The sequence below is a fragment of the Oryctolagus cuniculus genome, chromosome 3 (genome assembly GCF_051225735.1).
Source record: "Oryctolagus cuniculus isolate XC-2025 breed Fujian yellow rabbit chromosome 3, ASM5122573v1, whole genome shotgun sequence".
Classification (NCBI taxonomy): Eukaryota; Metazoa; Chordata; class Mammalia; order Lagomorpha; family Leporidae; genus Oryctolagus; species Oryctolagus cuniculus.
Window position 1 is genome coordinate 184,649,600 of NC_142869.1, and position 12,862 is coordinate 184,662,461.

At 50.1% G+C, this 12,862-nt stretch overlaps 1 protein-coding gene across 1 annotated transcript in view; it reads left to right on the forward strand.

Annotated features, from left to right (window-relative positions):
• Positions 1–12,862, forward strand: part of KIAA1549 (KIAA1549 ortholog) — a 146,986-nt gene that overhangs the window by 87,174 nt on the left and 46,950 nt on the right. Inside the window, exon 11 of the mRNA XM_070071444.2 lies at positions 1,809–1,993. Coding sequence (XP_069927545.2) covers positions 1,809–1,993 — 185 coding nt within the window. The remainder of the gene's footprint in view (positions 1–1,808; positions 1,994–12,862) is intronic.

Genomic DNA, 12,862 nt, shown 5'->3' on the forward strand with positions numbered 1-12,862 from the left:
TTGTTGGTGTTCCCTCTTTGAGCAGGTGCATTTGATCCCACGGCAGGTAATGCCCCTCACAGGGTGTGAGAGAGCTTAACTCTTCAGCCCTGCCCGGGAGTGCGATTACTGGAGTGAGATTACAAGACGTGTCATGAGCAGAGGAGCGGTGTGTCAGGGTGATGCGATGCATCTCCATAGTAAGAGGCATTTTAAATGCATAAGACGTGCATTGTGCCATTTGCAAAGCAAAGATAACAAAAGAGTTTAGACCAGGGAGAGATGAGTTCTTCTGAAGTGGCCTTCAAGGGTGAGGAGGTGGGCAGAGGGGAGAGGACATCTGGCTTCGTGGAGCTCCTGACCAGGCCCTGAGCGTGAGAAGCGTTGAGCCGTGTAGGGCGAGCACAGAGCACACAGGCAGCAGGGGTGGCAGAGCGCTCAGGACGACCTTGCCAAGCCCGGGGAGGTGAGGACCGAGGCAGGTGGGGAGGGCCGCCCGTAGCGTGGGGCCTGGCGGGTTTGCTGCAATGCAGCCTGGGAATCACAGCAAGCAGCTCAAGTACAGCACCTGAATCCAGGGTCGCACTGCGGGTCGAGGGAGGCAGCCAGGAGAGCAAGTGAAGACTGAGAGCTGTTTCCAAAGCCACAGTGGAGCCTCGTCGGGAAAAACGTGAAGCTCATCTTTATTGTTGCCGTTGTGCTGAAATACATACAACGGACATTCCCGTCTCAGCCGTTAAATTGTCCGGTTCGGTGGCGTTCGGTGGATTCACAGCGCCGACAGTCTCACGCTGTCTGTTCCCAGATCTTTCTCATTTCTCAAACAGAAGCCCCATTCAGCAGCACTCCCCGTCCCCCGTGCCCCTGGCCCCGGCCGCCACGGCTCTACTGTCTGTCTCTATGGATCTGCCTGTTCTGGGGACCGCCTGTGAGCGGCCCATACACCATTTGTTCTTTTGTGTCTGGCCCCTTTCACTTAGCGTGATGTCTCTCCTCCCGGAGTGGCGCCTGTCGGAGCCCTCCCCCCGCCCATGGCAGCGGAGGGATTTTCCATCGTGCGGGCACACCGCGTTTTGTCTCTCCTGTCACCTGTTGATGGATGCCTGGGTGGTTTCGGTCTTCTGGCTGTGCGGCTGTTGCTGCCAGGAGTGCTGACGTCTGTGTGCCCTGCTGACGGGGAACAGCCCGGAGCGGTTGTGCTCGTGCTGTGTCTCGGCATCCGCTTCCCTTCGATGACGGCACTGGTACAGTAAAACTTACTGAGCGACGCGTTCACTTGGTAACTTTGCCTTCCCCCAACTCCAAGGGACTTGGTCCGCTTGTCTGATCTTGCGTCCCCTCTTTAGAACTGTGTCTGGCACACTCGATCCTTGGGTGTGTTTGTGGGGTAACCAGAGAAAGTTTGAGTCCTGAGGGGCAGGGGACAGGCTTCTTCCCACGAAGCACCCGACTGGAACCGGCGCCCTCCTGAGATCTGGGGGCCTTGCTGTGCTGCCCGCCCCGGTCGTGACTGTTCCAGAGGCGCAGCTGCCTTTCCCTTCGCTTCTAAGACAGCCACGGGGTACGAAGCGTCGGGTATGGGGCGCCCTGCAGTGAGAATTTAGGGGCAAGACAGTAAGCAGACTGGGACCAGTCCAGCAGGCGTGGATTCAGCCGCGTGTCTTTGGGCCGGCCGTGTGTCACTGTGGTCCCTCATGTCCACGTCTACAGGTCCACGTTGTGTGTGTTTGCTCGCTCACGTTTCCTGTAGTCATGAGGGGACAGCCTGGAGAGCCGAGTCTTGCCGAGGAAGGCACGAGTTACTAACAGGCCTTCATCCCCACCTGCAGCTGTGGACAGGGTGAAGAGGCCGTCGGCGGAGTCGCAGAGCAACAACCTGTGGGTCATTGTGGGCGTGGTCATCCCAGTGCTGGTGGTCATGGTGATCGTCACCATCCTCTACTGGAAACTCTGCCGCACGGACAAGCTGGACTTCCAGCCCGACACCGTCGCCAACATCCAGCAGCGGCAGAAGGTGAGGACCGGCCCCAGCACTGGCGCAGCACCCGGGCGAGCGGGCGTGGGAGGGGTGCGGCTGCTGATGCTGAGAGATGGGGGGGGGATTTCCTGAGGCCTGGGGCGGGGTCGCCGGTGTCCCCCAGCATGTGTTCTGAGCTCTGCTGGGGGCTTAGTCCAGGGAGGGCCAGCCGGGAGGTGGCCAGAGGCTTTCAGAGAGCAGGGGCCGAGGGAGGCTGTCCCCTCCCGTGCTCTGTCTGGCCTCTGACACGCACAGCTCTGTCGGGTCACTCCCTCAAGTTGTCTCCCCACTTACCCACTTGGGCAAGACCACCTTGTCATTAAAAACCATGGTCCACGCCTTGGACATCTTGATGGAAGATAGTGAATGGACCGTGATTGCCAGTCTTTGTCTTTGAGTCGGAGCGCTGAGGGCTCGTGGGCGGGTTTGTAGGTGACGAGCACTTCCGGTGCGGCTCCCTGAGAGCAGAGTGCTGCAGAACTCCAGGCGTCTCTGTTGGCTCCTCCGCCCCCGCCGCACTCTGCAGCCTGGGGTTGCGCCTGCACCTCCTTTGACACCCACTTTTTTTTTTTTTTTTTTAGCAACTCGTTCTCTTCATGTGTCTTTCCAAAGCATTCAACTCAGTTTTCTTTCTTTCTTTTTTTTTTTTTAAATCAAAACAGCAATTCTCTTTTTGCACGTACGTTCCAACGGTTTCTGGAATAGTTGACCGGCACACGGGGTTCCCGAGCTCAGAAGTTGATTTCTGGCCGGCATCTGGCCTGCCCGGTGTGAGCAACGCCTTGCCCATGTCCTAGAGAAAGCGCCCACTGCAGACACTTAGCTCAGGGTGTGGCCCCAGGGTGGACGCAGCAGTCAGCCTGCTGTGTTTGTGAGCGTGCACTCTGTGGGCCTGCGAAGGCTTGAGAAGCCCAAGCAAGCAAAAGGCAAAAGAAAACCACTTCGTATATATGGGAGAAAAAAGGCAAAAGACCAAGGAGTAAGGATTACCCTAGGAACCTGTAATTTCATTCTGGTTGTCCTGGTAGAACATCCTGTGTTTGACAAACCTGCTGCTAAATGAACAAGTTCTTAAAAATGTGTCTCCTGTGAAAGGATTATTGTTTCTTCTTATGGATTAACCAAACAATACAAAATCTTGATTAAATTGCAACCTTATGGCTACCAGGTATATGATAGACACATTTTATGCATTAATGTTATATTTATTATCCATCTGCATTTATTATTTACGTAGTTGCTAGGTGGTTTCATTGTTGTTGTTTTATACTAATGAATGGCATGGAAAAACACCCTGGCAGAGAGGACTTGACTCGCTGAATGATTCATAGTGTAAATTTCATGGTAATAAGATCAGCAGTTGTTTGGGGAGTGATTTCGTTCTGGTGAGAGTGTGGCTCCCGTGAGATCTAACTGTGGAGATGGCTCTGGATTGAGGATTTTTGCGGTCTGCATTTCCCAACAGAAGCACATCCATTATCAGTCACTCCAGTAAACTTCCAAGGGTGGGTGGAAAACAGGATGTTCCCCGAGCCGTCTCCTCTCATGGTCACTTCCAAGATGGCTTCGCACCGTGGCCCAGTGAGGCACGAGCAGCCTCCGGCCTTGCGAGCTCCCGTCGCCGCCCGCCCGTGTGTTCAGGGTGTGTCCTGGCAGAGCCTTCGGCCAGTGGATTCTGTGGGGGAACAGCTGGCTCCTGACAGTGCCAGATGGGGCCTGGGAGGACGTTGCCAGTGTTCCCCAGGCCCCGTCTTGCTTTGAGGGGGCCATGGTCCACCGTGTAGCTCTGGCCGTGTGTTGGGGACAGCAAAACGATGCTCTTCCTTGAGTTTAAAAACTGACCTGCCTGTCTTCCCTGGTGGCCTGGCGAGAGCGAGGGCCACCAGCCGGGCGCTGCCGCTGCTCCGTCTCCTCCTCGTGTGGCTCTGTCTTCGCCCTGCCCTGCTGGTCCTGCCCGTGGCGCCGCCTCACCAGCAGTCTCCCAGGTCCGTCAGCAAATCCCAGAGCTGAGGACATCTGGAAAGGATAAATCTGTGGGCCCCAAACCAGCCCCCCGCCCCCTCTTCAGATGGTCTAGGAGTACATGAGGTCAAACATGGCCCCAGGAGAGCGCCTTCTGTCGCGCTTTGAGGCAGGGCCTGTCTTCCTAGAATAGACAAGACATCTTATAGATAATAGACAAGACTTCCTAGAATAGACAAGAGCCCGCATTTTTGTCTGAATTCTCTCAACTGGGGTCCAAAGTCATCGCTTGTCGCGTTACCTAAGCAGCTCCAGTCCGGGTCCTCTTCATGAATGGCAGTGGCTGGGGGCCCCGGCCCACGGGGCAGTGGAAAGGCTGGCACCGCGGGCAGCCGGAGGGAGCCGCCGCAGGCCCTGGACCTTCAGTCTCCAAACACCGAGCTTTTGCTCTGAGGCAGGCGGCCAGGCCCAGTCACCTCCGCCCCCGAGGGCTCTCGCCAGGGACAGGATGGGTCCTCCACACGCTGGCCGGGCAGCTATGTCATGGGAACTTGGAGAGGGTGGGTGCCTGCACCCTCTGAGAACAGGTGGGAAGGTGGGGGAGATGGCACCGACCGGTCCCACGGTGACGGTGAGGAGCCCAGGAAGGGAGGAGAGGCACAGCCAACACGCAGGCGGCAGAGGGCCGGGCTCTGGGAGGCTGTCAGGCCACGAAAGGGACGGGAAGTTTCGTTGTAGGCAATGCGGTAGGCAGCCATCAGAGGGTTTCAGGAGGGAGCAGAGCACTTGGAGACATTCCATCTGCGGGGACCGCTTGGGGAGCCGTGTGGACGGGGCAGTGGACAGGAGCTCCGGGAGCATGTCCTCCATCCTGGCCAAGTCCTGCTCACCCCTGAGGTCGCTGTCTGACCCCACAAGGATCCCCCTGAAGTCCAGTGTAGGAGCACAGCCACTGTGGCCCGGAGCGGGCAGCACCGGGGAGTCCTGCCGGGGTCCCCGTGCCGTGAGTGCCCAAGACACTCATGCTCCGTGCGCGATTGCTCGTTTTCATTCAGGCGCCTTTGGAATTTGCTCAGCGGCTTCCGTGGTCATCTTCCCTGCTCCTTCACGGGGGCTCAGGCCGGCCCCGGGGCTGGGGACTTTGCCTCTGTTATATTTACGCTTTGAAACGCGTGGGGCGTCTGTCCCGTGGCTTAGCTGAGCTCCGCCAGGCCTCCGGTGCGGTGGGGCACAGGCAGGGCAGCCTGTCCCCTCCATGCTGCATTAAAGGAGGCCTTGCGCAGCAGCCGCCCCGTTCAGAAATCAGCGGGTGCCTGACACGAGTCCTGGAGGCTCGGGTTCATCTCGCGCCTCTTCTGTGGAGTGCGGATGGAGACCGCTCCTGCGCGTGGACACCACAGATGCTGTGCCGACCGGACTCGGCTCTGGATTCTTCTGAAAAGAATTGGGCCAACTCCGAAATGTGGTCTGGAGCGTAGCAATGCTGCTACGGGGCAGGGATGCAGGGGCTCCCTCTGAGTCTCCCGCCGTCTGTAGCTGGCTTTTGTGCCGCCCCTGAGTGCCGCTGAGTAGCCCACTGCTGTTGCTAGGAAGGTGGTGACTCACCTCGCCTGTAGGTGGCAGGATCCAGCTTGATGTATTTAAAGATGTTAGGAAACAGATGGACAGCAAGTCAGCAGGACTTACATTTCATTTATTACATACACGCTTTTCACGCCTTTTAAGATTTATTTGTTTATTTGAAAGGCAGAGTGGCAGATTTTCCATCTGCTGGTTTACTCCCCAAATGGCTGCAGCAGGCTCCCGCCGCTGAAGCCCGGAGCCTGCAACTCCATCTGGGTCTCCCTCGCAGGTGGCGGGAACTGAAGCACTCGCGCCATCACCCGCTGCTTCTCAGGTGCGATGAGCAGGGAGGAGGCCTGGAAGTGGAGCAGTGGGGCCTCGAACCAGTGCCCACATGGGACGTGGCTGTGGCTTAACCCCTGGCACCACAGCACCGGCCCCCACATGCCCTGTCCTTGGTTCCGCACACACCGTGTGTCACACCCTGGGCTGACGTACAATCTGCCGGGCCCCGGTTCGTTTCCATGGCTGTGTGCGATGCTTCTGCCGCCCGTCCGGCCCTGCAGCTGTAATGATGCCGTCCTCGTCGTTCGCCTGGTGCTGTGGCTTCGGTGCAGTGTGCTCACCTGAGCTTTTCTGCCGCTTGCTGGGTGAGGCCTGGGGGTTTGCCAGGGCCCGGACTGGCTGTGCAGACGGCTCTCCAGGGACGGCTGCCGAGCACCTCGGGGCCCTTTGCTTGGAGGACGCAGTCTGCAGCTTCTCCTTCAGCTCGTGCGAGTCACCCCCTTGCAGACTGCACCGGCTACACCACAGGAGGATTTCACCACCTTTGTTGAGTGATGGTGGTGATGGCTGAATGACTGTTGGTTAAATCTCTTTTTAAAAAATTTTTTAAAAAATTTATTTATTTTACAGTAGAGTTAGAGACAGACACAAAGGTCTTCCTTCCGTTGGTTCACTCCCCAAATGGCCGCTACGGCCGGCATGCTGTGGCTGGCCGATCCTAAGCCAGGAGCCAGGTGCTTCCTCCTGGTCTCCCATGCGGGTGCAGGGCCCAAGCACCTGGGCCATCCTCCACTGCCTTCCTGGGCCACAGCAGAGAGCTGGACTGGAAGAGAAGCAGCCGGGACTAGAATCCGGCGCCCATATGGGATGCCAGCACTGCAGGCAGAGGATTAACCAAATGAGCCATGGCGCCGGCCCCTGGTTGAATCTCTTACTCTCACTTGCAGATGTTTTGTTCATGGAGCTAAAATGAGGTGCAACTGAGGTTACCAACAAGCTTAGACACTGGCGGTTGCTGGTGTTAGGGTTTTTAGTATCAGCTGTGAATAATATGTGAAATCTCACTTTTCTCAGCTATCTTAAAGAGGCTTGACCAATAGGTACTTGAGAGTTATATAAGAAGATTTATAATTTAAGGTGAAATTAATATTTATTTCATAGATTTTGATATAAAATTAGCATCTGAGAGAGATCCCATTATAATCACATGGAATGGATTTTGACTCTAGCTTGCCTGCATTTCTGTCTACCCATTTTTAAATTTTAAAAATTTATTTTTTCAAACATAAAGTGAAAAAACACAAAATAAAAAATATTTTTTATTTTATTTGAAAGCTAGAGAGATGGGGGAAGAGTGAGACAAAGAGGTCAGTCTTGATCTGTCTGCTGGTTCACTCTCCAAATACAATAGCCAGGGCTGGGCCAGGCCAAAGCCAGGAGCGTGAACTCTATCCGGGTCTCCCCTGTGGGTGTCAGGGACGCACCTAAAGCCATCATTTGCTACCTCCCAGGGTATACATTAGCAGGAAGCTGGATCTGAAACAGGAGCCGGGATTCGAACCAGGCACTCTGATAGCGGGAGGCCAGCGGCTGCACCAACTGCCTGCCCCTTTTAGATACTTTCCAGTGTGCAGTGAAATCTTTGTGGAAATTTGCAGCAGAAGAGGAGAGTGCATTGGACTGGTCGAATGCGATTTGTGAAGCACACTGGTGATGGCTGTTAACTGTGTTAGCGTAGAATCCGAACCTGTGGTGACGTAGGTGTCTAATGAGTGCCTGAGGACAATGAAGACAAGAGGGTCGTGAGGGGCAGTGAGCTGCACTTGCGTTCACAGGACCTGAACACAGGCCCACAGGCCTGCCCAGTGCTCATTTTTCATAGTTTTCTATTTTAATTTTTAATCAGTTTTTAGCAGATTGGGTGTGATTTGTAGATCCAGTTCTTTTATTTTTTTTTAACTTTTATTTAATGAATATAGATTTCCAAAGTACAGCTTATGGATAGATCCAGTTCTAAGAACATAATGGTACCCCTCTTCCCTCCTTCCCTTCCTCCCTCCCTCCCACTCTCGTTCCTTCTCCCTTTCTCTCTTTTTTAGTTTTTTTGTGCTATCTTAGTTTTTGAGGTGTCATATTTTAAAATTACATTACAGTAAAAAGGCTTAATACGTAACTGTATAAGAAGTTTAACAAGTGAAAACAAAAGACTCAAGTTTAGTAGGAATATAGACAATGGCTGTAAACAATAATTGAATGGAAAAATGACCGTTTCACCCATATACAGTAAATTTTAATGTAATCACAGATCATTAAAACCATAGTTGTATAACATTCTTAACCATTGGTTTGACAAAGGCATAGAACAAAGTTCTACAAAACTGTATTTGCAGCAATACTGGTGCGCACAGACATTTCTGTTTTTGTAAATGTGATGTGGTGTTTGTCTTTCTGTGCCCAGCTTATCTCACTCAGCATGAGTCCTCCAGCTGGGTCCATTGTGCTGCAAATGGTGGAATTTCATTCTTTATAGCTGATACCACGATTTCTCTATCCATTCGTCTGATGACAGACGCCTTGGTTAGTTCCACATCATGGCTGCTGTGCCCAGTGCTGCTGTGAACATGGGGTGCAGGTGTCTCTGTAGTTGTGTCAAGTCTTTGGGTGTACTCCCAGTGGTGGGATGCTGGATTACGTGGCACGTCTGCTGCTAGTTCTGTAAGCAATCGCCAGGCTGTTTTCCACAGTGGCTGCACTACTTTGCATTCCCACCAACGGTGGGTAAGTGCTCCCCTCGCTCCACGTCCTTGCCCGTGTGTTACTGTCTGTCACAAAGGGATTCCAGCCCTGCTGACAGGGGTGGGGAGGTATCTCCTTGTGGATTTGGCTTGCATTTCCCTGATGGCTAGTGGTGTTGAACGTTGTTTCATGTATCTGCTGGTCATTTGTATTTTTTCTTTTGAGAACTGTCGATTGGAGTCCTTTGCCTGTTTCTCAATTGAATTTGTTGTTTGCTTGTTGTTGAGTTTTTTAAGTTGCTGATATATTCGGGATATTAATCCTTTGTCAGGTGATTTGCAAATTTTTTCCCATCCTGTTGGATGTGTGTTCACTCTATCAGCTCTGACTTTGATGTGGTCCCGTTTGTTTAGTTTTGCGTTTGTTTCCTGTGCATTGGGGGTCTCCTCTGAGAAGTCACCCCTACACCAATGTGTTGGAGTTTGAGCAGCTTCATAGTCTCAGGTCCTAAATTTAGGTCTTTGAGTCATCTGGAGTTGATTTTTGTTAAGGTGAGAGGTACGGATCTAACTTCATTCTTCTACATATATACACCCAGTTTTGCCAGCACCTTCTGTTGAATGGATTACCCTACTCCACTGTATGGTCTGAGCTCTTTTGTCAAAAATCAGTTGGCCGTCTGTATGTGGATTAATTTCTGGGCTCTCTATTCTGTTCCATTGATCTATGTATTAATGTTTTTGCCAGTACCAAGCTGTTTCAATTACTATAGCTTTGTTGTATGCTTTGGAATCAGGTATTGTGATGCCTCCAGCTTGGCTTTTCTTGCTCAGGATCGCTTTGACTATTCTGGGTCTTTTCTGATTCCATATGAGTTTTAGGATTTTTTGTGCTATCTATAAAGCATACCATTGGCATTCTGATAGGGGTTGCATTGAATTTGTACATTGCTCTAGATGGCATAGACATTTCAATGATATTGTTTCTTCTGAACCATGAACAAGGAATAGCTTCCCATTTTGTGTGTCCTTGATGATTTCTTTCATCAATGTTTGATAATTTTCGTCGTAGAGATCTTTCAGTCTTTGGTTAAGTTTATTCCTGAATATTTGATTTGTGTGTGTGTGTGGCTGTTGTGAATGGGATTTCTTTTTCTGTGAGTTCATCATTAGCATACAAAAAGCTATTATTTTTGTATGCTTATTTTGTAACCTGCAACTTTACTGAATTTATCAGTTCCAACAGCTTTTGGGTGGAGTGTTTGGGTTTTCCGTGTACAGCATCACATCATCTGCAAACATGGGTATTTTGACTTCCTTTTTTCCAGTTTAGATGTCTTTTATCTTTCTCTCCTGCCTAGTCGCTCTTGCTGATACTTCCAGTACTGTATTGAGTCAGAGTGTGAAAGTGGACGTCCTTGTCTTGTTCCAGGTCTGAGGGGAACGCTCTCGGCTTTTCCCCATTCTGTCTGGTGTGGCTGTCTTGTGATCTGTAGCCTTTATAACTGTGAGAAACGTTCCTTCTGTACCTAATTTGTGGAGTATTTTTTTTTTATCATGAAGAGGTGTTGAATCTTATCAGATGCGTTCCCCGTGTTTATGGAGATGGCCATGTAGTGTTTGCTCTTCACTCTATTGATGTGATTTACGATGTTTACTGATTTGTGAAAGTTGGACCATTCTTGCATTTCTGGAAGAAATCCCACTTGATCATGATGTCTGATTTTTTGATGAGGTTTTGGATTTGTTTGCTAGTATTTTGTTGAGAATCTTCGCATCTGTGTCCACTAAGGATATAGGTCTGTAGTTTTCATGTTGTTATCTCTGGTTTTGGTATCAGAATAATGCTGGCCTCTTAAAAAGAGTTTTGCAGAATTCCATCCTGTTCAATATTTTGGAGTAATTTGAAGAGTGTTGGAGTTACTTCCTCCATGAATCTTTTGTAGAATTCAGTAGTAAAGCCATCAGGTCCCACACCTTTCCTTGATGGAAAATGTTTGATTACCGCTTCAGTCTCATCGCTTGTTATGGATCAGTTTAGGTTGTCTGTAACTTCTTGGGTTAATCTTGGTAGATTATATGAATCCAGGAATTTATTCATTTCTTCTAAGTTTCCAGTTTATTGGCATAGAGTTCTTCATAGTAATTTCTTGTGATACTTTGTATTTCAGTGGTGTCGATTGTAATGTCTCTTTTTTCATCACTAATTTTATTTCAATTTGTTCTTTTTTTGTTTGTTAGTTTGGCAGGAAGTTTATCTATTTTGTTTATCTTCTCAAAAACACAACTTTTTACTGATCCTTTGTGTTTTTAAAGTTTCATTTATTTCTGCTCTGATCATTATTTTTTGTCTCCTGATTTTGGGTTTGGTATTTATTTATTTTTTAAGATTTATTTTATTTATTTGAAAGGCAAAGTTACAGAGAGGCAGAGAGAGAGATCTTCCATCCACTGGTTCACTTCCAGATGGCCACAACAGTTGGAGCTGGGTCTATCTGAAGCCAGGAGCTTATTCTGGGTCTCCCACATGGATGCAGGGACCCAAGCATTCGGGCCATCCTCTGCTGCTTTCCCAGGTGCATTATCAGGGAGCCGAATTGGAAGTGGAGCACCATATTTATGGTGCTCATATGGGATGCTGGCACCGCAGTTGGCAGCTTTACCTGCTACGCCACAGGTGCTGGCCCCTGGTTTATTCTTGTTTTTTAAGTCTTCAAGATGCAAGATTAGATGTTTAATTTGATAAATTTTTCTTTAATGTAAGCACTCAGTGCTATAAAATTCCTTCAATATTGCTGTTGCCGTATCCCACAGGTTTTGATATGTCATGTTTTCATTTATTTCAAGAAAGTTTTTTTATTTCCTTTTTAATTTCTTTAATGACCCATTGATCATTCAGTAGCCTGTTTAATTTCCAAGTATTTACGTGTGTTCTATTGTTCTTACTGATTTCTAGTTTTATTCCTTTATGGTCTGAGAAGATACATGGTATGGTTTCCATCTTTTTAAATTTGCCGAGACGTGATTTGTGGCCTAGTTTGTGGTCTGCCCTGGAAGGTGTTCCACGGGGTGGCTGTGGAGTGAAACGTGTGTCAGGGCCGCGTGCTCCATGCCAGTGTGGGTGATCTGGCCGTGGACGAGAGGGGGTGTAAGTCCCCCACCATGGTTGTGTTAGAGTCTGCCGCCTCCTTTAGGCCTGATGGTTTTTTCTGTGCACATCTGGGTGGTCTCACTGGGTGCCTATGTATTCGTGATTGTTATGTCTTCTTGCTGGATTGAACCTTTTATGGAAATGTAGTGTCCTCCTTTATCTGTTTCTACAGCTCTTGATTTAAAGTCTATTTTATCTGATATTACGATAGCTATACCTGCTTGCTTTTGGTTTCCATTTGCCTGGTCTGTCTTTTCCCAGCCCTTCACTTTCAGTCTGCGTGTATCTGCAAAGAGAGTTTCTCGTGGGCAGCGTAGGGTGCAGTCATGGTCTTTTATCCGCTTAGCTGGCCGGAGTCTTCTGGTTGGTGGGTTTAATCCTTTTACATTCAAGGTTAGTACTGAGGCATAAGAACAAGACCTGTCATTTTGTTGGTTGGGTAATGACTCCACCAGCTCTGCCAGTGAATTTGCTGGTGGCCTGTGTTTTCACGTTTACTTCCAATGCACGACAGCCTTCAGAATTTCTTTTTTTACTTTTTCTTTTTTAATTTGTATGTATGTATGTATGTATTTATTTATTTGACAGGCAGAGTGGGCAGTGAGAGAGAGAGACAGAGAGAAAGGTCTTCCTTTGCCATTGGTTCACCCTCCAATGGCCGCCGTGGCCAGCGCGCTGGGGCCGGCGCGCTGTGGGCAGCGCACCGTGCTGATCTGATGGCAGGAGCCAGGTGCTTCTCCTGGTCTCCCATGGGGTGCAGGGCCCAAGCACTTGAGCCATCCTTCACTGCACTCCCGGGCCACAGCAGAGAGCTGGCCTGGAAGAGGGGCAACCAGGACAGAATCCGGCGCCCCAACCAGGACTAGAACCCTGTGTGCCGGCGCCGCAAGGTGAAGGATTAGCCTAGTGAGCCACGGCACCGGCCAGCCTTCAGAATTTCTTGTAAGCCTAGGATGGGGTGGTGAGTTCTCTGTTTTTGCTTATCTGGAAAATATTTTGTCTTCACTTTTTTTTTTTAAGTTTTTTTTTTTTTTTAATTTTTTGCCAGGCAGAGTTAGACAGTGTGTGAGAGAGACAGAGAGTTATAGACAGTGAGAGAGAGACAGAGAGAAAGGTCTTCCTTCTGTTGGTTCACTCCCCAAATGGCCACCACGGCCGGCACTATGCTGA